Source organism: Nycticebus coucang, chromosome 6 (assembly GCF_027406575.1).
Source record: "Nycticebus coucang isolate mNycCou1 chromosome 6, mNycCou1.pri, whole genome shotgun sequence".
In the NCBI taxonomy this organism is placed as follows: domain Eukaryota; kingdom Metazoa; phylum Chordata; class Mammalia; order Primates; family Lorisidae; genus Nycticebus; species Nycticebus coucang.
In genome coordinates, this window is record NC_069785.1 from 29,178,015 (window position 1) to 29,200,576 (window position 22,562).

Genomic DNA, 22,562 nt, shown 5'->3' on the forward strand with positions numbered 1-22,562 from the left:
CAGTAATTTCACAGAGTGAGTCTGATGATAGCATGAGTTTCCTGAGGATGACACCTTTAAATTCCTCATCCTTGTTACATTTAGTACAGAACCTTCCATATGAGAGATCATTTATCCAAATGTAGAAGGTCTCATACCCACAAGTGAGGAAGGTGAGGCTTTGGTAAATTAAGTTGGTTTTCACTTTTACACATACCTTATGGTACAGATTGCTTCATTTACTCACTTGCTACAAGTTCAGAGGGCCTTTTATTTTACATATCTTAGTAGCAAAATCAGTACAAGTTTTGCCACTTTCATATACATTTTTAAATTCAGGCAGTGGAATAAGTACATATTTTTTCATTTAATTCTTCAGTTCCAGAAAGTAGGTGAAGATATCTCCATGTTATAGGTAGTAGATTGATGCTCTGCAGTTTTAAGAGATTTACTCATAAATCGCACCGGTATAGATGTTGGAGCTATAATTTGGACCCAAGCTTGTTTGATTCTAACATTTGTGTGTAGTAATGTTACTGGTTTTATCTTTACTCATTTTTAAGTTTTTTTTTTTAAATTTTGGTCACTGAATATCACTATAAAAAACAAAATGGAAATGTCATTTCCATGTCTCACCAGTTTTTCAAAAGAACAGACTTTCCTAAGATTGTGGTAAAACATGCACATTTCTTTTCCTACCATCTGATAGATTTTATACAATAAAATGATAGCTTTCTATCTCTTTTAACTACAGTTTTAGAAAAAATGTGAACCTGAGATGAAAAGGCAAAAGCCGTGCCAGTTGGGAAGGTAGTGGTCAGAGAGTACCTGATGGGGTTGGGACTGTGGCTTCTTTCTGCTTTGCTTATGCAGTGGGCAAAGTCGCTGGGCTCTCATTGGCTTTCTTTTTTTTGTATATGTCCCCAAATGGTGAGAGGTGACAGTTCTTGGATCCAGAAAAGAACTAGTGTGTGTTTCTCTCTTTCTGAAAAATGTTCCTGCTAAATTACAACACTCTGCTTAGTTGAAAGTCTTGGGATAAAGCACACTGGGGGGAATTCTGTTTGCTAACTTACAGGAAATCACAGCATATCAGTTAGTCGTCAGCACACTGAAAAACAGGTCCCCCTATGCTATTCTAGTTTTGTTCTTAGCCAGTGTGAAGAACCTTGATGCCAGGGATAAAATGCAGTGATCAAAGCACAAATAAATCTAGGTATTGATCTATAATGTCTATAGAATAAAAACCTCAATTACTTCTTCTTTCCCTGCTATAACTGAGCATGAAGGTGGCACATAGTAGGTGTCTGTTTACCAGTTGGCTCTTTTTGCTTCACAGCAATCTGATCAGCTCTCTGGGCTGCTGTGCTATGTATAGACGCCCTGTTGATCACCATGCAGCATCCCTCGATGCTCTGCACAACCTGCATGGCCAAGCCATAGGTGCCATCTGAAGCTTTAATTCTGATTTTTTTTTTACTTGCCTGAACGCAAATTTGTCAGTGATTAAGGGAGAGAACATTCATGACTAGGATGGTAGAATAGGGTAGAAATGGACTTTACTCCAGTTACTGTTGAGCTTTTTGGATGACAGAGTTCAGACTGACCTTGAGCATAAACAAACACAAATAAGCAGAGTTACAATCATTAGGGAGGTACATGTTTTAGGAGACTAAATATAACATGGGGATTGTGCATGTGTAAGTTTTGGAGGGACTCACTGTGAGTCAGCAACATGCTGCTTTATTTCTTAATTATTAGGCACCCACTGCCAGTTAACCACAGGAGCATGGCATGCAGGAACTGCTGGGTAACATTTCCAAAATACTTAGCATTCGTTAGATACTTTTTTAGAATTCTGTGTTCACTTTGGCTGAAGGAGAATGTGGATATTTGTGGAGTGTCCAAAGCATGGCAGCTAGATGCAGAAGAGCACTGGAAAGTTGGGCCCATTGAAAGAGGCTGATACATAAGAATTTGTCACGTAGCCTAATCAAAGGCAACAGAAGGGTATTCATTGAATGGCCTTCTATTATATGTCTAGTTATTATAGAGAAGATATTATTTCCAACTATGAATAGAATTAGGGAAATGGATTCGTATTAGCGGTAAAGGATATTTTGAGGAGTATGAAGAACTTGACTTTAAGGATTGTGGGGCAGTGGAAACACTTCTCGAGTGGAAGTGTGAGATCACACTCCTGACTGAGCAGGGTGGATACTGCTTGGCATTTCAAGTTAGGTACAGTGGGATAGAAATGAACAAACTTTCTTTATCACATTTCATGCTGCTCATCTCACATCGCATCTGGTATTGTCAGAGAGTAAATAAGTATTTCTTTTTTGTTTTCACTTTTTCATAGTTACTACAAATATGAAGAGCTTGATTTTAATGTTTCTATTAATATAATGCATTTCAAGTAAGAGATTAAACTGCAAATTGAAAATTATTTCACCTATAAATCAGCTTGCTACTCATTTTTATATGGCCTCTTACAATGTTGTTGATTCCAATTCTTTCTTTTTCTGCTTTAGAAAATTCACTGCGTGCCCTCCTCACTTGTCCTACGATGAGTGCCAAATCTGCCATCAGCAAGGAAATTTTTGCACCTCTGGATGAAAGGATGCTGGGAGCTGTCCAAGTCAAGAGGAGGACCAAGAAAAAGATTCCTTTCTTGGCAACTGGGGGTCAAGGCGAATACTTAACTTATATCTGCCTGTCAGGTAATGAAAACTTAGATACTAACGTTATTAAGACAAAGTTATTTTAAAACGGTTAACTGTGAGTATCTGGGGGATTGTACGTGTGAGTTTCGTCACATCTTCTTGTCTGTCCCCCTTCCCTCTTTCTCTGTTTTCTTTACTTGTGGCAACTTCTATTTTTGAGGTTGCCATGTATTAGAAAGGTAGTGAAGTTCAGTTTTAATTTATTTTTCAGTTCGTTATGAGCTTCTGTATAGGGCACACATGTTTGTCTATACTAGGATACTGACAGAGGAGCTGTCCTTTGGAGTTTTTGTTTTAAAACAATTCCTGTTATTTGGGCAATTTTGATTACTAGCACTCTGAGTTTCATTGGCTTTGTTTTTCCAGACAGCTGCCAGTAATCAGTAAGGGCTTGTCTCAAGATAAATGTTGGCACCTATGGAATGTGAGAAAATCAGTTTAGTTCACAAATCATTGCTTTGCCTGACAGCCATTGCCTTGTCGGGAAGAAGCATCTGTCTTTATTAAGCTTTGAATTTTGTTGGATTTTTTTTTTTTCTCTTGCTGTTTCTTCACTGGTTTCTGATTGTAGAAGATCTGTGGGATTTACTGTGGATTCGTGCTAAGATTTTTGAGATAAAATTTGGATACATTTCCTTGGAGTTATAGGTGATGCTAATCTGAGCATCTGAGGCATTTGTAATATCTCTGATAATATTTCCCGTAGTGTGGCAATGGAAGATTTAAGTTGACCTTAATTCATCTTTTATTATTTCCTTCACTTGTGGTTTGGAAATAAAATTTTATTTTTTTTGGACCATTTTTAGCTTTTTAAAAAATTAAGCATCTGATCATTTATGTTTATTAGAATTTATTTTGTGGTTAAAAAGAACTTTTTTTTTTTTTTACCGGAAAGAACATGTAAATTTAAAAGACTATATCTTCAATTAGAATGAAACAAGAACATACAACTTTGGTAGGAACAACTTTTCAGTGGTTAGAAGAAAGCTTTTATTTAAATGCATAGAGAGAATTGATGTGGAAACATTAGTCTCTCTTTATTTTTCCCAAATAAAGATTAGGTTAATAAAATTTGGTTGTTTTTAGGAGATATTTGTATTTCTTTAGTGTGCTATGCATTGCCCAGCATAGAGTGGGAGCTCAGTTAATATCTAATGACTAAATGAAAGACAAAAGTAACCTTTCCTAATACCTTCCTAATATTTTGCTAACGAAACTCGGGTTTTAAATGCATTTCCTTATTCTTAAATTCAGATTCTGCTTGTACAAATAATGAATATAATACCTTATAATAAATTTTGTTTTGTGCTTGGGCTGAGTATCAGCTGAGCATGGACACATAGTGGTTCTAATTTTTTAAACTCTGTTCTCTCAATATTTCATTCAGATGAATCATTGAAAGAAAGGTGGATGAGAAGCCTAGCACATACCTAATCATTGAAAGAGAATAGTTTTGTTTGCAGTTTAGGTATATGCTGTTGTCTGCCTATTTTGGGTCATGAAGTCTGCAAGAGGATATGGGGATGCTAACAACTTCATCTAAGGGAAATAGCATAACCATTTCCCTGGTCATAGAAGATAATGGCCTGGGACTTACTGGATAACTGCATTTCCTTTACAAATTGCCCAAATCTTCAGGTTTAATGTCTAAAACTATGAGAATTGCTTTCTTGTTGCATTCTAATGCAGGAAAATCTTTTGTTCAAAAGTCTTCATATTTTTCCCTGGTTTTAAATTTAGAGAGGATAGATTGATAAAGTAGGTATCGATCGATAAAGTAGGTATAGAAGCAAGCAGTATAGTGGAAATTGGAGCAGGAGAAGGCCAGGGTACTTTGACACCCAACTTTCCTGCAGTTTGAGTTTTCTCATAAATGACAAAGAAGCAGCTGCCTTTTTTTCCTAATTTATGTGAAGCTTACAGGCATGTCAGTCTCATCTTTGATGAGTGTTTTAGTTAATTAGTCAAATATTTACTCAGTACTTTTCATGTGCTGAGCTTTCTAGGTGCTGGGAGTCCAGCGATGAGAAAAATTCGTGCAGGTTACCTAATTTGGTAGGGAAGAAGCGATAGAAATTAGCAAGTTGCTCACTTAAACTAGCATAATTATAAACTAATGAGGTTAAAAAAGAAAAATACAGTGTTGTGAAAGCATGTAGGAGGAGAATCTGGCCTGGTTGGGAGAAGCAAGAGCTTCAAGAAAAGTAGGGCTTCACTGGTTTTGAAAAGAGGATTGTGTGGGTGAGAGGGCATTCCAGGCAGAGGGAATGGCAGCCTCATTAAAAGACTAAGCAGGATTTTGAATTTCTCCTTTTCTCCTATTCAATCTAGGGATGACCTCTTTGTAGCTCAGCTCACATGGAAAGGCTATGAAATGAAAGCAGAGACCAGTAATCACAGGCTTCTTCCTGCCATTAGTGTGAACTGCCTATGCTTTCTGGGAGGCCAGGCCCTTGAAGCATTGTGGTTTGGCTGGTGAAAACCAGCTATGCATTTTGAACAGGCAAACTTTGTCCAAACTAGGGCAGTATTTGCAAATTATTTTTAACTACTCTTCAAACAGCAGGAAGCATTAAATTATAAAAAAAGAAGGGAGAAATCTTACGAGTTTACAAGCTTGCCATGTATACACCTGGGCATGAGTGTTTTATGTATATCCAGTGTCTTTTACTAATGTTTTTTCGTGTGATTTTTTTTCCCCCCCAGTATCTAGCACAGTTTATAATCTGAAAGTTTAGAGGTCCATTGTAAGACTCCTTATTTTCAGAGTAAGGTATATATCCTTTGCGGGCATCCAAAAAGGGTGCTAAAGTAGAGGAAATAAGATGTTCTTTGCTGGGTTGTTTTGCTGTAATTCTAGAAAGAGAAAAATAATCTTTCCAGTTAGTTCATGGAATCTTGGGATAAGATTTTAGTGTTTCTCACTGGACTTGCAGATTAACTTCTTGAATGGTAAGCAAGTGCTTCTGTACCAAGATGTCTCTGTAGTTAGTGTTCTTGAAGCATTAGTTTCCACTTTTTCTTCTCAGCAATGACTAAAATTAAAATACTGACAATACCAAGTGTTAACAAGCATGTGGAGCAGTTTCAGCTCTCATACTTTGCTAATGGGAAAGTAAAAGTGATGTAACTACTTATTTGACATGTTTAACCAGCATGCAAAAGGATGACAGAGAAGAGCAGAACAGTCCTGTATGTGTCTCAATAAACCAGGCTCACTTATGCCACTTCAGACTGCTGCTTCCCATCCAGTGTACAAGTGAAAGCATCAATTTCATCTTAATCTTTCGTATTATTGCATATCCTTACGTAAAACTGTCACACGTGTCGTTCCTTTTGTCTCACCCTATTTCTGACCCTTTGCATCTTATGTGGTCATTTCTGCTGGTTCTTTGCTTCTGAATTACACCATTGTCATGTTATAAAAGGAATAAAAATATAGGTCAAAATGTGTCTTTGCAAAATCACTGTAGGGACACTAGAAGAAACAGAAAAAAAAAAACTACTTATTTGGCACTTTTTATAAAGTCAAACATGCATTTTATTCCTAGGCCTATCCTCAGGAGAAATGAAAACATACGTCCACATAAAGACTTGTACACAAATGTTCACAGTCTGTAGTCTTATTCATAATAACTGAAACTCAGAAGTGACTCAAATACCTACCTACATGTTGACGGAATAAGCAAATTATTTAATATTTTTGCCATGGAATGCAACCTGACAATAAAAAGGAATGAATTACCAATATATGCAGTAACATGGATGAATCTTAAAAGTGTTATGTTGTCTGAATAAAAAAGACTGTATATTATGTGATTCAATTTATAAGAAATTCTAGAACAGACAAAACTAATCTAGAGTGACAGGATGATTTTGAAGGGGATTTATTTTTGTAGGGATCCATGTGTTACATTTGTTGATCATAGTGGTGATTATCCAGGGGTGCACATTTTCCACAGCCCATAAACTGCATATTTAAAATGGGTACATTATTTTATTAGATGTAAATATATCTCAATAAAATTGATTTTTAAAAAGTTTTAAAGCATCACTAGCAGAGGATGAGCAGAATTTATTAACCTTATCTTAGTCTGCCCCATAAGGGGGAAACTAGCCTTCTCCTTTATAGAGATGAGAAGTTATTACAGATGGCTTTTTTGAACCATCAGATAGAAACAGCCATGTATCATATAAACCTGTGCTTATGTCTGTATGTATCTATATATGTAGTAAAAGATCTTTATTTTGTGCTACTTTTTAATTCTTGCTCTTTCATATTGATTAGGTTGCTCAAAGACTGGAGCTGATGTGTTCTAAATCCCTTATGGCACCTGGCACATTGCTGGGTGCAGACTCAATAGATGCCTGTTGGAAGGTGCTGTTTGAATTTTTGGTTTATATTTATAACTGAGCACTGTTAACACATTTAAAGTGGAAACAAGCCCCACCCCCAGTAATTTGTACAGTTGCTTGTTCCTTTCGTGCAGATTTGGGTCTATAAACTAAAATACATGCTAAGTTAAAATCAGTTTATTATTAGAGGCCAGTTGCCTACTGAGCATTCTGTAATTTCATGTTTAAAATCTATTTTCCTGATCCTGCTTTAATTCTGTATGTGTAATATATGATGATAGCCCTCATATCCATAAATGGAGAAGAATCTTTCCTTGGCTGCTACTTCTCCCCGCAGAACTTTAATTTTTGTGATTAGTACATTCTTTTACATATTCTGTTGAAACACAAAATCTTAATCTTTTCGAAGTCATTTCAGATTTATTGAGAGAGCAAAATTTTCTTTTAGAAGTTCTGAATGCTCTTTGATGAAGTAATTTATGTAAATGGTACCCAAAGAAGGTAATGTTATGGATTAGGAGAGTAGAACCTAATGTTTTATGTCAGTGGTCGTCAGTGCTGGATGTCCCTTACAATTACATTGAGAAGAGGTTCTCAAAGTATAGATGGCCTGGTTCTGCTAATGCAGCACCAGGGGTAGTGTGGAAGCTTATCTATCTGTATTTTGAAACTGTTATGGAAGGACTTTTGAAGCTAAAATTGAGAATTTTTGTTACTTAAAGGGAGGTATAAAGAGGGACTTTACCTAACAATTGCAATCAGTGTAACCTGGCTTATTGTACCCTCAATGAATCCCCAACAATAAAAAAAAAAAAGAAAAAGAAAAAAAAAGGTATACTCTGAGTTCTCTTATTGTAATATTTGACATAGTGACATATTTTTGGTATTCAGTTTTATTAAAAAATACTTTTTAGTTTCTTCTTTGTCTGGCTATGGTCAAATCTCTAATTTTTCTGACCTTTATTTTATTTTTTTAATTAAATCATAGCTATGTACATTAATGCAATCATGGGGCACCAGACACTGGTTTTATATACAATTTGAAATATTTTCATCAAACTGGTTAACATAGCCTTCCTGGCATTTTCTTAGTTATTGTGTTAAGACATTTATATTCTACATTTAGTAAGTTTCACATGTACCCTTGTAAGATGCACCGTTCAGTTGAAAAGTTTAGCGTAGTTACATTGCATTTCATTTGGGCTCTGAGATTCTAGGATTCTGAACCTTCTCAAAAGTTTTATACCAAATTCTGTTCTTATCGCATGCATACCATACAGAGGAATTTAGGTTACATTAACGTTGAAACATATGAGGGTTTGAGAAAACTCTGTATAGGATTTTGCTGGAATTAGGGTGACTAGATTTAACTACCAGCAATCTGGCATAAGGAGATTTGGCCATGATAGAAATGATTTATCCATCAGTAGTGCGTACCCAAGAAAAATAATGAAATCAGAGGTGTACAAAAGTATTAGCAGTGAAAGGGGAAATACAAAACAACTGCAATAATGTTACATATTTATTATTTAAGTAAATGTTACTGAAAGTAAGAGATTTTTTTAGAAAATTTTATAAAAGAAAGTAAAAAGCATAAATTTTGTGCCTAGTATATTATTTGTTTTAATTCCAGTTGATCTCTGCAGCATCCCTATCTACTGGGTGATATGTTCTTCATTTCACAGATGGAGGAACCAGTGTTCCTCAGAGGTTGTGACCTCTTGTGGCCACAATTTGGGAAGTGACAGACTCAGACATTTACCCAATTCCTGACCCCTGGCCGTACTCATGCCACCACAGCACCTACTCCTTCTGACTAGGCCCAGGAGTGCTGCGTTTTAAGGAGCAGATGCCTCTCTGACTCTTCACAATTGATAGAAACATGGGACACTTTCGACCCAGGCAGCTTCTTCCTTTCTCACGTCTGAGATTATTGGTTAGTAGACTTTCCTATATTTGAAATTTACAAAAGGCTAAGCCTTTGGTCTCTTTATTACAGTGATATGCTATGTCAATTCAGCCACAAAACTTTAACTCTAGAAGAAACTGCAATAAAAAACAAAATTATTTCCAGTGCCTCCATTTTATAAGTCTTCTCACATCCTTCTCACATCTACACATCCAGATGCGTAGATGCATTTGATTAAAACATTTGTAACAACAGTAACTGTTGATTACATGAAATTAAAAGAGAAGAGTTTACTTCTGAAATGTTTTCTAGTCTAGTAGTTTGACCACCAAGTATCATTTCTAAGTATAGCACCTGCTATGCCCACATAATGCTCAATATGGTCAGGGTGTTGGCAGCCCACCTTGGGATTAGTAATGTAATAAGAGTAGTGATGGTATATACTGAGTTCCTGTCCTCTTTCCAAATATTAACTCTCTTAATCCTTTAAACAATGCTATCAGGTAAATAAGAGCACTGTTCTTATTTTGTGGATGAGGAAACTGAGCTAGCTAATCAGCTAGTGAGTGACAAAACAAGGATGTGAACCCAGGTAGTTTGATTCTAAAGTAGTGGTTCTCAACCTTCCTAATGCCACAGCTCTTTAATACAGTTCCTGTGGGTCATGACCCATAGGCTGAGAACCACTGTTCTAAAGCATATTCCCTTAGGTTCTGCTTGCCTTCTGTAAGAACAGGAATTATATGAGAGAAGATTTCCCAAACTCACACAGCTTTAGTGATAAGCATGTTTTGATATTACTTTGGTCTCTTGGTTTCAGCTTTAGTTGGTTTTGGCTGGCTGGTGACAGTCCTGTACACTAATAACTGGGTTATTAAGAAATTTACGTGTTAGAATGACACTGTTAGATATATATTTGACTTTTAGAGAGAAAATGAACTCCCTAGGGAAATTCAAAGAGTCTCCTGACAAGGACACTGGCACATATGAACTTGGTTTGTTTCCGTTGCATAATAGAAAAAGTAGATGCCTTAAAGTTTTGTTTAGATCTAGAACCTTGGTGGTTCTAGATTTCTTCCTATAAAAACCAGTGGTAAGGATATTGGAGGTAAGCCTCGTGAATAGGAGAGTCTCACAATAGATAACTGAGCACTTAATATGTATCATCTCATTTAAACCTCACAGCAGCTTTCTGTTGTTATTTCTATTTTACAGATAAAATAAGCAAGGCTTAACGTCAGTACTGCCCCGGGCCAGGCGAAAAGATAATGATAGAGCTGATTTCAACACCTGGGTCCATCTGACTTCAAAGTAGATAAATTTTTAATTTTTTTTTTCCAGGACAGGGCGAGGTCTGAGGAACAGAGCTCTTTTTTTCCTTAATAAAAACAGTGTGGTAACATTCCATGAGCAGAGTGTTCTAATCTCCAGGGATTTAGATGATGTGCTGTCAGCCACTTCAGCTTTTCTAGTGGTTTAGCAAGCAAACAGGGTTTTCTTTTTCCATTCTCTCATGTATGCGTTCCAATACTCAAACCAGATGGAAACAAGGGAAAACTCTTAACAGAGGCTAGTGCCAAAACATTTCATTTAAAAAGGAAACTCCATCTGTACTCTCCCACCATGCAGCCCACTGCGAAGAACAGGAGTTTCACAGCTCACTCACTTATGTTCATTTTGATGAGTTTTGACTAATTGCAAAGGTAGAGCAAGTGGTGGTTGGGGAGATGGCAAACTAAGGCAGCTCCCCTTCTGGAAAGTGGCTGGCGAGGCACTATATACCTGGCAGACAGCCTGCATGGCAGCCTACCGAGAAGGCACTGTTTTAAGACATGCAGATGAATTCTTTGTTTGGGTAATTTTCTTCTTTAACACTTTTAGAAGTTAGTGCGCCTTGCTGTGGTAATGAGAGTTTAACAGTATTGAGCCTTCTTTTGTCAGTAAGTTGTAGTCAGAGGCACTGAGAGATGCCAGGAGTCCCTTTTGCTCCCTGTATTCTCCCAGCCCAGCTATAGAAGAACACAGGCTTAGGCACAGCACTAGCTTGCAGTAAAATGCTAACTCTGTATCAGCTCTGTCATGTCTTTGAGGCTCAGTTTTCTCATCTCTAAAATGGTGAGAGTGTCTGTATCCCAAAGGTCTTTTGAAGAGTAACTGAACTATATATGTGTATGTATAATCCAGGGGTCCTCAAACTTTTTAAACAGGGGGCCAGTTCACTTTCCCTCAGACCATTGGAGGGCCGGACTATAATTTAAAAAAAAAAAAAAAACATGAACAAATTTCTATGCACACTGCATATATCTTATTTTGAAGTAAAAAAACAAAACCAGAACAAATACAATATTTAAAATGAAGAACAAGTAAAGTTAAATCAACAAACTTACCAGAATTTCAATGGGAACTATGGGCCTGCTTTTGGCTAATGAGATGGTCAATATCTGGTTCCATATTTGTCACTGCTAGTCATAACAAGTGACGCAAGTGTGCATCAGTTAGTCTAGATCTGGTTGGAGATTTCAGATGTTTCATTCTGGAAAAAGTCTGTTCACAGACATAAGTGCTGCCAAAGATGGTTGCCATTTTTAGTGCATGGTTCCTGAGATTAGGATATGTCTCAGGGGGAGAGATGCATAGAAATTAGGAAGGCTGCTTGACTTGAATGCGTCTTTCAGAGAGTCACAATTCTGCAGTTCAGCCAGTTCCTTTTGGTAAATCGTATCCACATTTTCCATGTAAATAGAAAATGGGTTACAGAAAAGCTGTATGTCCTGTTCCTGGAGATGAAGCTCTTTAAATCTAAATCGGAACTCCTTTTGCAACTTTTCCGGTGAATCCACACGTTTTATTTGGGAATGCAACCAATGGATTTTCCACTAACAGATTTTGAATTGTGGGGAGATGGCAGAAATTTTCCTCCTTCACTTGTTTGATGAGGAGGCCTAATTTTACTTCAAATGCTTTTGCATGTGATTGCATATCACAGATGAGCTTCCCCTTTCCTTGAAATTGCACATTGAAACTGTTGAGTAGCTCTGTTACATCTGTCAGAAAGGCAAGGTGCCATTGCCATTCTACATCATTGAGCTCTGGTACTTCTTTGTTTTTTGAAAGCAGAAAAGCTGTAATCTGTGGAAGTAAGTCATAGAAGTGTTTCAAAACTCTCCCTCAACTTAGCCAACGGACTTCTATGGTATGGAACATCTTCACAGGAAGTATTTAGCTCAGACAGAAATTCCTGAAATTGTCTGTGGTTTAGTGCATTACCTGTAATGAAGTTAACACAAGATACCACAGTTTTCATAACAAAGTCCCACTTCAGTGATTTACTACACAGTGCTTGTTGGTGGATGAGGCAGTGTATGACTATTGGATGAGAATGGTTATGTTTGTCCATCTCTTGGTTAATGCGAGCAACTACTCCTTTCTTAGACCCCACCATGCTAGGAACACCATCAGTTGTCACACTGGCTAGTTTTGCCCAGTCCAGCTCCAAACTATTCACAGTTTGGCAAACCTTTTCATAGATATCCTCTCCTGTAGTTGTTCCTTTGATGCTTTGCAGTGCAGCAAGCTCTTCTGTGACTTCAAAATAGTCATTCGTGCCACGAATAAAAATTAGAAGTTGTGCAGAATCACGAACATCATTACTTTCGTCGAGTGCCAAGGAAAAATAGGAAAGTTTTTTTGCGGAGTTTTGCAAATGCTGATGCAAATTGTCTCCCATTGCTTCAATCCTTCGTGTCATTGAGGGTCCTGAAAGACTCACTATCCTAAATAAATTGGCCTTCTCTGGACACATCTCATTGGCAACAGAAAGAAGGAAAAATTAATAAATTTTCCCTCCACAAATGGTCTGCCAGTGCACGCTATTAGCTTGGCAACTTGAAAACTTGCTCACAGTGATGAAGTATTTAGCTGTTTCTGCTTCACAAAAGTATTTTGCTGAGTTGTCAATGTATATTTCAGTTTTACTATTTTATCTTTTCTCACTTCTCCGACCAAACAATCATATTTATCTTTATGTTGAGTTTGATAGTGTTAACACAAATTGTATTCTTTGAACACAGACACTATATTCTGGCATATCAAACACACAGCTCTTTCCTTGACTGCATGAAAAAGTAATCATAAGTCCACTGTTCTTTGAATACCCTACACTCCAAGTCAATTTTTCTCTTTTTTGATATCATTGTTTCCTAGGGATTCCAAATTGCTATTAGTAAAATACCAATATATATATACAGCGCTATAAAAACAATATACCAGCAATAACTTTGCCCACACAGAGACATATAGACTGCAGTGCCCATCAATGCAGTCTGATCAGTGTCCATCAATGCAGACTTGCCAGTCCACATCATTTCAGCCTCACCAGTGCCCATATGGTGGAACTCCGCTTTTACCTCAGGCTCACACTGGTGCGGTGTGGGAACAGGCATGATGACAGAGCCAGTTCCTCCACCACCTTTCCAGTTTACACTACCCTGTGTGAACCGCACTGCAATCTGTGAACTCGCACTGCAGGAAAAAAGGAGGCACGTATGCCTTTTTTCTTGCGAATCTAAGAAGATCGCAACAGTGTGAAACGGGGCTTACACAGCACACAACATACAAGATCATACACAACTGAATAGCAATCAGAATATAAATGCACTTACTGTCAATTAAATTGGGCTTCCTACTCCTCAGCTGTCTGCAGAGCCGGATTAAGTTCCCATGGGGCCCTAGGCAGATTACCAGTTTGGGGCCCCCATGCAATAACACTGAGCGCTGACGATTTAAACTAACACTGACCGCTAACCATTTGCAATAACACTGAGAACTGACCATTTGCATTAACACTGACCACTGACCATTTGGGATAACACTGACTGCTGACAATTTGCATTAATACTGAGTGCTAACAATTTGCATTAACACTGAGCACTTACAATTATCATTACCAGTGAGCACTGACTATTTGCATTACCTTTGAGCACTGACAATTTGCATTAGCACTGAGCGCTATTTGTGTTATCACTGTGATGCAACGCCCGTAGAAACTACCCCCAACCAACTAACCAACTTTAAAAAAAAGGCTCTCCTAACTTCAAAAAAAAGGCTCTTCTAACTTCAAAAAAAAAAAAAAGGCGCCCCCTATCTGCAAAAAAAAAAAAAGACCTCCTAATTTCAGGGAAAAAAGGCCCCCCTTAATGGCAAAAAAAAAAAAAAAGGCCCTAGTAACTACAAAATAAAATAAAAAATAGACCTCTTAACTTCAAAAAAAAAAAAAAAATCCTAACTTGTTCTTACCTCGGTCCTTAGGCAGCAGCAGGTTCTACACAGGCAACCTGGTGTCTCCTCTGATTACACCAGAGACTGAGAGGAGTCGTCGAGAGACAGAGAGAAGGAGGGGAGTCGGAGAGTGTGGGGCACATTCCACACATGTGCACTGCAGGCCCGGACGACTGTGCTGCTAAGCAGGATGGCAAAAACACCTGTCAGGTAGAGACAGAAGGAGTGGAGTTGAGAGTTGGCATACATTCCACACATGCACACTGCGGCCTAGGATGAGTCGGCTGCTAAGCAGGACAGGCAGCTGGGGCAAAAACACCCAGCAGGCCAGATAAATGTCTTTGGCGGGCCGCATGTGGCCCACGGGCCATAGTTTGAGGACCCCTGGTATAATCCTTGATACATAGAAGGTGGTCAGCTTTATGAGTAGTTATTATTAGTGGGACACCCACTGGTTCTTGCCATGCAAGCACAATTCATCTGCAGTTTTTAAAAAAGATATTAATTGGGTGGAGAGCAAGGTGGTGGCCAAGTAACAGCTTCCTTACATCTGGGCACAGTGAGTCTGGGGAGATAGGACTCCAGGCATCTCTGGCTGGTCGGATCTGCCTATCATCACCCCTTTGAGGATACAGGGAGTCAGCGAGAGACTTCTGGACCCCCAAGAGGAGGACTAAAACAGTGGAAAACCCGCAAGTAGTCGCATGTGCTCAATCAGAATAAACCCGCCTGCAACTGTAAGTTCAGTAGCAGCGAGACTGCAAACCGGAAAGGCCTTACCGGTGAACTGTTTTGCTGTCTTTGGACTTGGCACTCAGTTGAACTGCCTTGAGGAGAGCTTGAGCGGGAGTGTAGAGAACTTTGGCTGTTGTCTAGGGCCCCAGTCTGAGCCGCTGAGCCAGACGGAGCTAATAGTGTTTGGCTGTGGGCCACAGGGAGCCATTGTGAGTGATCTGCCCCAGCAAGCTCCACCCTCAGGGTCGCAGAGCTAGAATCGGTTGGGAGCTGTTAACCTAGCAACTGAGTAGCCTAAGGGTGAGGTCTGAGCTGCCTTGCAGCCCTAACCCTCCGGGGCAGAGTGAGACCGGTTTTGGCACACAGGGTAAGTGGATAGCCACTTCAGCAGTGATTCCAGCGACAAGCACTTCCTGGGAAAGCTTCTGCTCAGCAAGTTTACAAGTTCAAAGTGCCTTTTAAGTGGGCTAAGGAGAGATTTAGGGTGTCTACCTGCTGGGGTTTGAGAAATCAGCAGCCTCCAGTCGTGTCAGAACTGTGATTAACATCTCATACCCCAGAAGCCCACGTGTTGCCCAGACAATATTCAACATATACCTACTGTTTTGTTTTTGGTTGTGTTTTGATTTTCTGTTTGGTTGGTTGGTTGTTTTTTTGTTTATTTTGATGTTATTGATGTTGTTTTGTTATTTAATTTCAACCTTTTCCATACAGACCTTTTCTCTTTCTCAGTTTTTCTAGTTCAATTATAATTTCCCATTGCTGCCTTTTTCAATAACTAGAACTTCATTTTTGCTAGTGTTTCTACCGCTATTATTTGGTTTTTCACCCAATTTTATCCCATAAAGTTTTCTGTCTGCTTGTTTTGGTTTGATTTATAGCATTTTTGCCTTTCCTCTCTACTTGGTGGAGGTGGGGTACTGTGTCTGATCATGTTAGCAAAGAGCTGCTGACCTCAAGGGAACCACCCAACTGGGCACCCCCAGAAGGTGGGATTTTTTTAAGGTTGTGTCAAACTACCCTACTGTACACCTATATTGCTCTGTCTCCCTCTTTCTGTGCCTCTCTTCTTTTTGTCAATATTCCTTTTACCCACCCCCTCTCTTTTCTCCATTTTTTTTTTTCTTTTCACTCGGTCCTCCTTTCTTTCATCCCTTTCTTGCTCTTCAACCTTCTCACCCTCTGCTCCTGTACCAAAAGGACTCATTGAACCCTTAGTCCACAGGCACAAGAATTTAAAGAGCAAGAGGAAGTGAAAGGAAAATTAGGGCAAGGAAACAGATAAATGAAATAACTCATGAGAAAGAATCAGCAGAAAACTCCAGGCAACATGAAGAACCAGTCCAGAACAACCCCGCCAAGGGACCATGAGATAGCTACTGCAGAGGATTCTACCTATAAAGAAATGTTAGGAATGACAGAAAGGGAATTTAGAATACACATGATGAAAACAATGAAAGAAATGATGGAAACAATGAAGGGAACTACTAATAAAGTGGAAAATAACCAAAAGGAAATCCAAAAACAGAATCAAATAAGAGATGAATGATATGAAGAATATAAAAAGGATATAGCAGAGCTGAAGGAACTGAAACAGTCAATTAGGGAAATTAAAGATGCAATAGAAAGTATCAGCAACAGGTTAGACCATGCAGAAGAAAGAATTTCAGAGGTAGAAGACAAAGTTCTTGAGATAACTCAGATTGTAAAAGAGGCAGAAAAGAAGAGAGAGAAAGCAGAACGTTCACTGTCAGAATTATGGGACTTTATGAAGCATTCCAACATACGAGTTATAGGAATTCCAGAAGGGGAAGAAGAATGCCCTAGAGGAATGGAAGCCATACTAGAGAATATTATAAAAGAAAATTTCCCGAATATCACCAAAGATTCTGACACACTGCTTTCAGAGGGCTATCAGACCCCAGGTCGCCTCAACTCTAACCGAGCTTCTCCAAGACACATTGTGATGAACCTGTTCAAAGTCAAGACAAAAGAAACAATTCTGCAAGCTGCCAGGAGTAAGCGCCAGTTGACCTACAGGGACAAATCCATCAGAGTGACCACAGACTTCTCTAATGAAACTATCCAAGCAAGAAGACAATGCTCATCTACCTTTAATATACTTAAACAGAACAATTTCCAGCCCAGAATTCTGTACCCTGCTAAGCTAAGCTTAAAAATTGACGGAGAATTCAAATCATTTACAGATATACAAACATCGATGAAATTCGCCACAACAAGACCAGCTCTACAGGAAATACTTCAACCTGTTCGACACACTGACCACCACAGTGGATCAACAGCAAAGAAAGAACTCAGAAATTAAAGGACAGAACCTAACCTCCACACTGATGCAAAAGATAAAACTAAGCAATGGACTCTCACAAAATAAGATGAATAGAATACTACCACACGTATCAATTATCTCAATAAATGTTAATGGCTTGAATTCCCCACTGAAGAGACATAGATTGGCTGACTGGATTAAAAAACACAAGCCATCCATTTGCTGTCTACAAGAAACACACCTGGCTTCAAAAGACAAATTAAAGCTCCAAGTCAAGGGTTGGAAGACAATTTTTCAGAGAAATGGAATTCAGAAGACAACAGGAGTTACAATCTTATTTTCAGATTCATGTGGATTTAAAGCAACTAAAGTCAAAAAAGACAAAGATGGTCACTTTATATTGGCCAAGGAAAAATACAACAAGAAGATGTTTCAATTCTAAGTATTTATGCACCCAATTTAAATGCTCCCAGATTCTTGAAACAGACCTTTCTCAGTCTGAGCAATATGATATCTGATAATACCATAATAACAGGGGACTTTAACACTCCTCTTACAGAGCTGGACAGATCCTCTAAACAGAAATTAAACTAAGATATAAGAGATTTAAATGAGACCCTAGAACAACTGTGCTTGATAGATGCTTCTAGAACTCTGCATCCCAAAGATAAAGAATATACATTCTTCTCATCACCCCAGGGAACGTTCTCAAAAATTGATCATATCCTGGGACACAAATATCAACAGAATCAAAAAAATTGAAATTTTACCTTGTATCTTCTCAGACCATAAGGCACTAAAGGTGGAACTCAACTCTAACAAAAATGCTCAACCCCACACAAAAGCATGGAAATTAAACAATCTTCTGTTGAATAACAGATGGGTGTAGGAAGAAATAAAACAGGAAATCATTAACTTCCTTGAGCATAACAACAATGAAGACACAAGCTACCAAAACCTGTAGGATACTGCAAAAGCAGTTTTGAGAGGAAAATTCATCACTTTAGATGCCTGCATTTGAAAAACAGAAAGAGAGTGCATCAACAATCTCACAAGCCATCTTATGGAATTGGAAAAAGAAGAACAATCTAAGCCTAAACTCAGTAGAAGAAAAGAAATATCCAAAATCAAATCAGAAAATCAGAGGTCAATAAAATTGAAAACAAAAGAATCATTCAGAAAATTAATGAATCAAGGAGTTGGCTTTTTAAAAAAATAAGTAAAATAGATAAACCATTGGCCAGACTAATGAGGAACGGAAAAGTAAAATCTCTAATAACTTCAATCAGAAATGATAAAGGGGAAATAACAACTGATCCCACAGAGATACAAGAGATCATCTCTGAATACTACCAGAAACTCTATGCCCAGAAATTTGGCAATGTGAAGGAAATGGATCAATATTTGGAATCACACCCTCTCCCTAGACTTAGCCAGGAAGAAATAGAGCTCCTGAACAGACCAATTTCAAGCACTGAGATCAAAGAAACAATAAAAAATTCCAACCAAAAAATGCCCTGGTCCAGATGGCTTCACACCAGAATTCTGTCAAACCTTCAAGGAAGAGCTTATTCCTGTACTGCAGAAATTATTCCAAAAAATTGAGGAAGAAGGAATCTTCCCCAACACATTCTATGAAGCAAACATCACCCTGATACCAAAACCAGGAAAAGACCCAACCAAAAAGGAGAATTTCAGACCAAGCTCACTCATGAATATAGATGCAAAAATTCTCAACAAAATCCTAGCCAATAGATTACAGCTTATCATCAAAAAAGTCATTCATCATGATCAAGTAGGCTTCATCCCAGGGATGCAAGGCTGGTTTAACATACACAAGTCCATAAACGTTATCCACCATATTAACAGAGGCAAAAATAAAGATCACATGATCCTCTCAATAGATGCAGAAAAAGCATTTGATAAAATCCAGCATCCTTCTCTAATTAGAACACTGAAGAGTATAGGCATAGGCGGCACATTTCTAAAACTGATTGAAGCTATCTATGACAAACCCACAGCTAATATTTTACTGAATGGAGTAAAACTGAAAGCTTTTCCTCTTAGAACTGGAACCAGACAAGGTTGTCCTCTGTCACTTTTACTATTCAACATAGTGCTGGAAGTTCTAGCCAATACAATTAGGCAAGACAAGGAAATAAAGGGAATCCAAATGGGAGCAGAGGAGGTCAAACTCTCCCTCTTTGCTAACGACATGATCTTATACTTAGAGAACCCCAAAGACTCAACCACAAGACTCCTAGAAGTCATCAAAAAATACAGTAATGTTTCAGGATATAAAATCAATGTCCACAAGTCAGTAGCCTTTGTATACACCAATAACAGTCAAGATGAGAAGCTAATTAAGGACACAACTCCCTTCACCATAGTTTCAAAGAAAATGAAATACCTAGGAATATACCTAACGAAGGAGGTGAAGGACCTCTATAAAGAAAACTATGAAATCCTCAGAAAGGAAATAGCAGAGGATATTAACAAAAGGAAGAACATACCATGCTCATGGACGGGAAGAATCAACATTGTTAAAATGTCTATACTTCCCAAAGCAATCTACCTATTCAATGCCATTCCTATCAAAATACCAACATCATACTTTCAAGATTGGGAGAAAATGATTCTGTGTTTTGTATGGAACCGGAAAAAACCCCGTATAGCTAAGGCAGTTCTCTGTAACAAAAATAAAGCTGGGGGCATCAGCATACCAGATTTTAGTCTGTACTACAAAGCCATAGTGCTCAAGACAGCATGGTACTGGCACAAAAACAGAGACATAGACACTTGGAATCGAATTTAAAATCAAGAAATGAAACTAACATCTTACAACCACCTAATCTTCGATAAACCAAACAAGAACATACCTTGGGGGAAAGACTCCCTATTCAATAAATGGTGTTGGGAGAACTGGATGTCTACATCTAAAAGACTGAAACTGGACCCACACCTTTCTCCACTCACAAAAATTGATTCAAGATGGATAAAGGACTTAAATTTAAGGCATGAAACAATAAAAATCCTCCAAGAAAGCATAGGAAAAACACTGGAAGATGTTGGCCTGGGAAAAGACTTCATGAAGAAGACTGCCATAGCAATTGCAACACAACAAAAATAAACAAATGGGACTTCATTAAACTGAAAAGCTTCTGTACAGCTAAGGAGACAATAACCAAAGCAAAGAGACAACCTACACAATGGGAAAGGATATTTCCATATTTTCAGTCAGACAAAAGCTTGATAACTAGGATCTATAGAGAGCTCAAATTAATCCACATGAAAAAAGCTAACAATCCCATATATCAATGGGCAAGAGACATGAATGGAACCTTCTCTAAAGATGACAGACGAATGGCTAATAAACACATGTAAAAATGTTCATCATCTCTATATATTAGAGAAATGCAAATCAAAACAACCCTGAGATATCATCTAACCCCAGTGAGAATGGCCCACATCACAAAATCTCAAAACTGCAGATGCTGGCGTGGATGTGGAGAGAAGGGAACACTTTTACACTGCTGGTGGGACTGCAAACTAGTACAACCTTTCTGGAAGGAAGTATGGAGAAACCTCAAAGCACTCAAGCTAGACCTCCCATTTGATCCTGCAATCCCATTACTGGGCATCGACCCAGAAGGAAAGAAATCCTTTCATCATAAGGACACTTGTACTAGACTGTTTATTGCAGCTCAATTTACAATCACCAAAATGTGGAAACAGCCTAAATGCCCACCAACCCAGGAATGGATTAACAAGCTGTGGTATATGTATACCATGGAATACTATTCAGCTATTAAAAAAGATGGAGACTTTACGTCCTTCGTATTAACCTGGATGGAAGTGGAAGCCATTATTCTTAGTAAAGCATCACAAGAATGGAGAAGGATGAATCCTATGTACTCAATTTTGATATGAGGAGAATTAATGAGAATTAAGTTTATGGGGGTGAGGAAAAGCAGAAAGAGGGAAGGAGGGAGGAGGGTGGGGCCTTGGTGTGTGTTACACTTTATGGGGCAAGACATGATTGCAAGAGGGACTTTGCCTAACAATTGCAATCAGTGTAACCTGGCTTATTGTACCCTCAATGAATCCCCAACAATAAAAAAATAAAATAAAATAAAAAGATGTTAATTTATATCTACAAAAAGTATCTGTGACCCATGTCTTTTAAGGCAAAAATCACATGATAGCCCAGTTTTTGTCTCGAGTTCCATACCCCGCTCTCTGTGCTTCTTTCCCCTTTCCCTCTCAAGTTTGCTGCTTCTCCTGTGTCCCACTCCTGACACAAATCTCAAGGTCATTCTGACTGGCAATTTCTAAACCAGGCTCATCTTGAGTTCCAAGGTTCCAACATTGTTTCCCCCTGGGGTGCATGTGGAGAGAAGGGAACACTTTTACACTGCTGGTAGGACTGCAAACTAATACCACCTTTTTGGAAGGAAGTGCAGAGAATCCTCACAGAACTCAAATTAGACCTACCATTTGATCCAGCAATCCCATTGCTAGGCATCTGGCATCTACACAGAAAAAAAAAAGCCTTTTGTCATAAGGACATTTGCAGTGAACTGTTTGTCGCAGCTAAATTTACAATAGCCAAAACATGGAAACAACCTAAATGCCCACCAACCTAGGAATGGATTAACAAGCTGTGGTATATGTATACCATGGAATACTATTCAGCTGTTAAAAAAGATGGAGACTTTGCATCTTTTGTATTAACCTGGATTGAGTTGGAACACATTCTTCTCAGTAAAGCATCGCAAGAATGGAAAAGCATGAATCTAATGTACTCAATTCTAATATAAAGGAATTAGAATGAGGGATCAGGGAAATGAAGGAGGGAGGGGGATGGATGGCATACCTCTTGGAGGCAGGACTTGCAATCAGTGTAACCTAATTCTTTGTACTCTCAATGAATCCCAGATAATTAAATTAATAAATAAAAATAAATAAAAATCCCCCCCCCCCCAACTAGAATACTAGGTGGCATTATGCTTCTGTTCTGTTTCAGAGTTTGTAAACTTCCACTCTGCTCTAATGAGGATTTGCACAGTGCTGGATATATATTGGGTACTGAAGTCCATGTGTTCAGGACTCTTTATCCAACTTCATGGGGAGTTAGGACTGGCTTAGTTGTTCAAAGTCCTGTTCCTGAAATGGGAGATGTTATTTGTCTACACCTATCTTTACTGGATCAAAAGAAAAATTAAAACAAAATAAAACAAAACGTCCTCTGGGGTCGGTCAAGTGCACAGTTAAGCAAATAGCAAGAAGTGGG

At 38.3% G+C, this 22,562-nt stretch overlaps 1 protein-coding gene across 2 annotated transcripts in view; it reads left to right on the forward strand.

The window, feature by feature from the left end:
• STXBP6 (syntaxin binding protein 6) overlaps positions 1-22,562 on the forward strand; it is a 296,278-nt gene that overhangs the window by 81,877 nt on the left and 191,839 nt on the right. For both annotated transcript variants that reach the window (XM_053595005.1, XM_053595004.1), the window contains exon 2: positions 2,514-2,702. In XM_053595005.1, coding sequence (XP_053450980.1) covers positions 2,549-2,702 — 154 coding nt within the window. In that variant the 5' untranslated portion in view covers positions 2,514-2,548. The remainder of the gene's footprint in view (positions 1-2,513; positions 2,703-22,562) is intronic.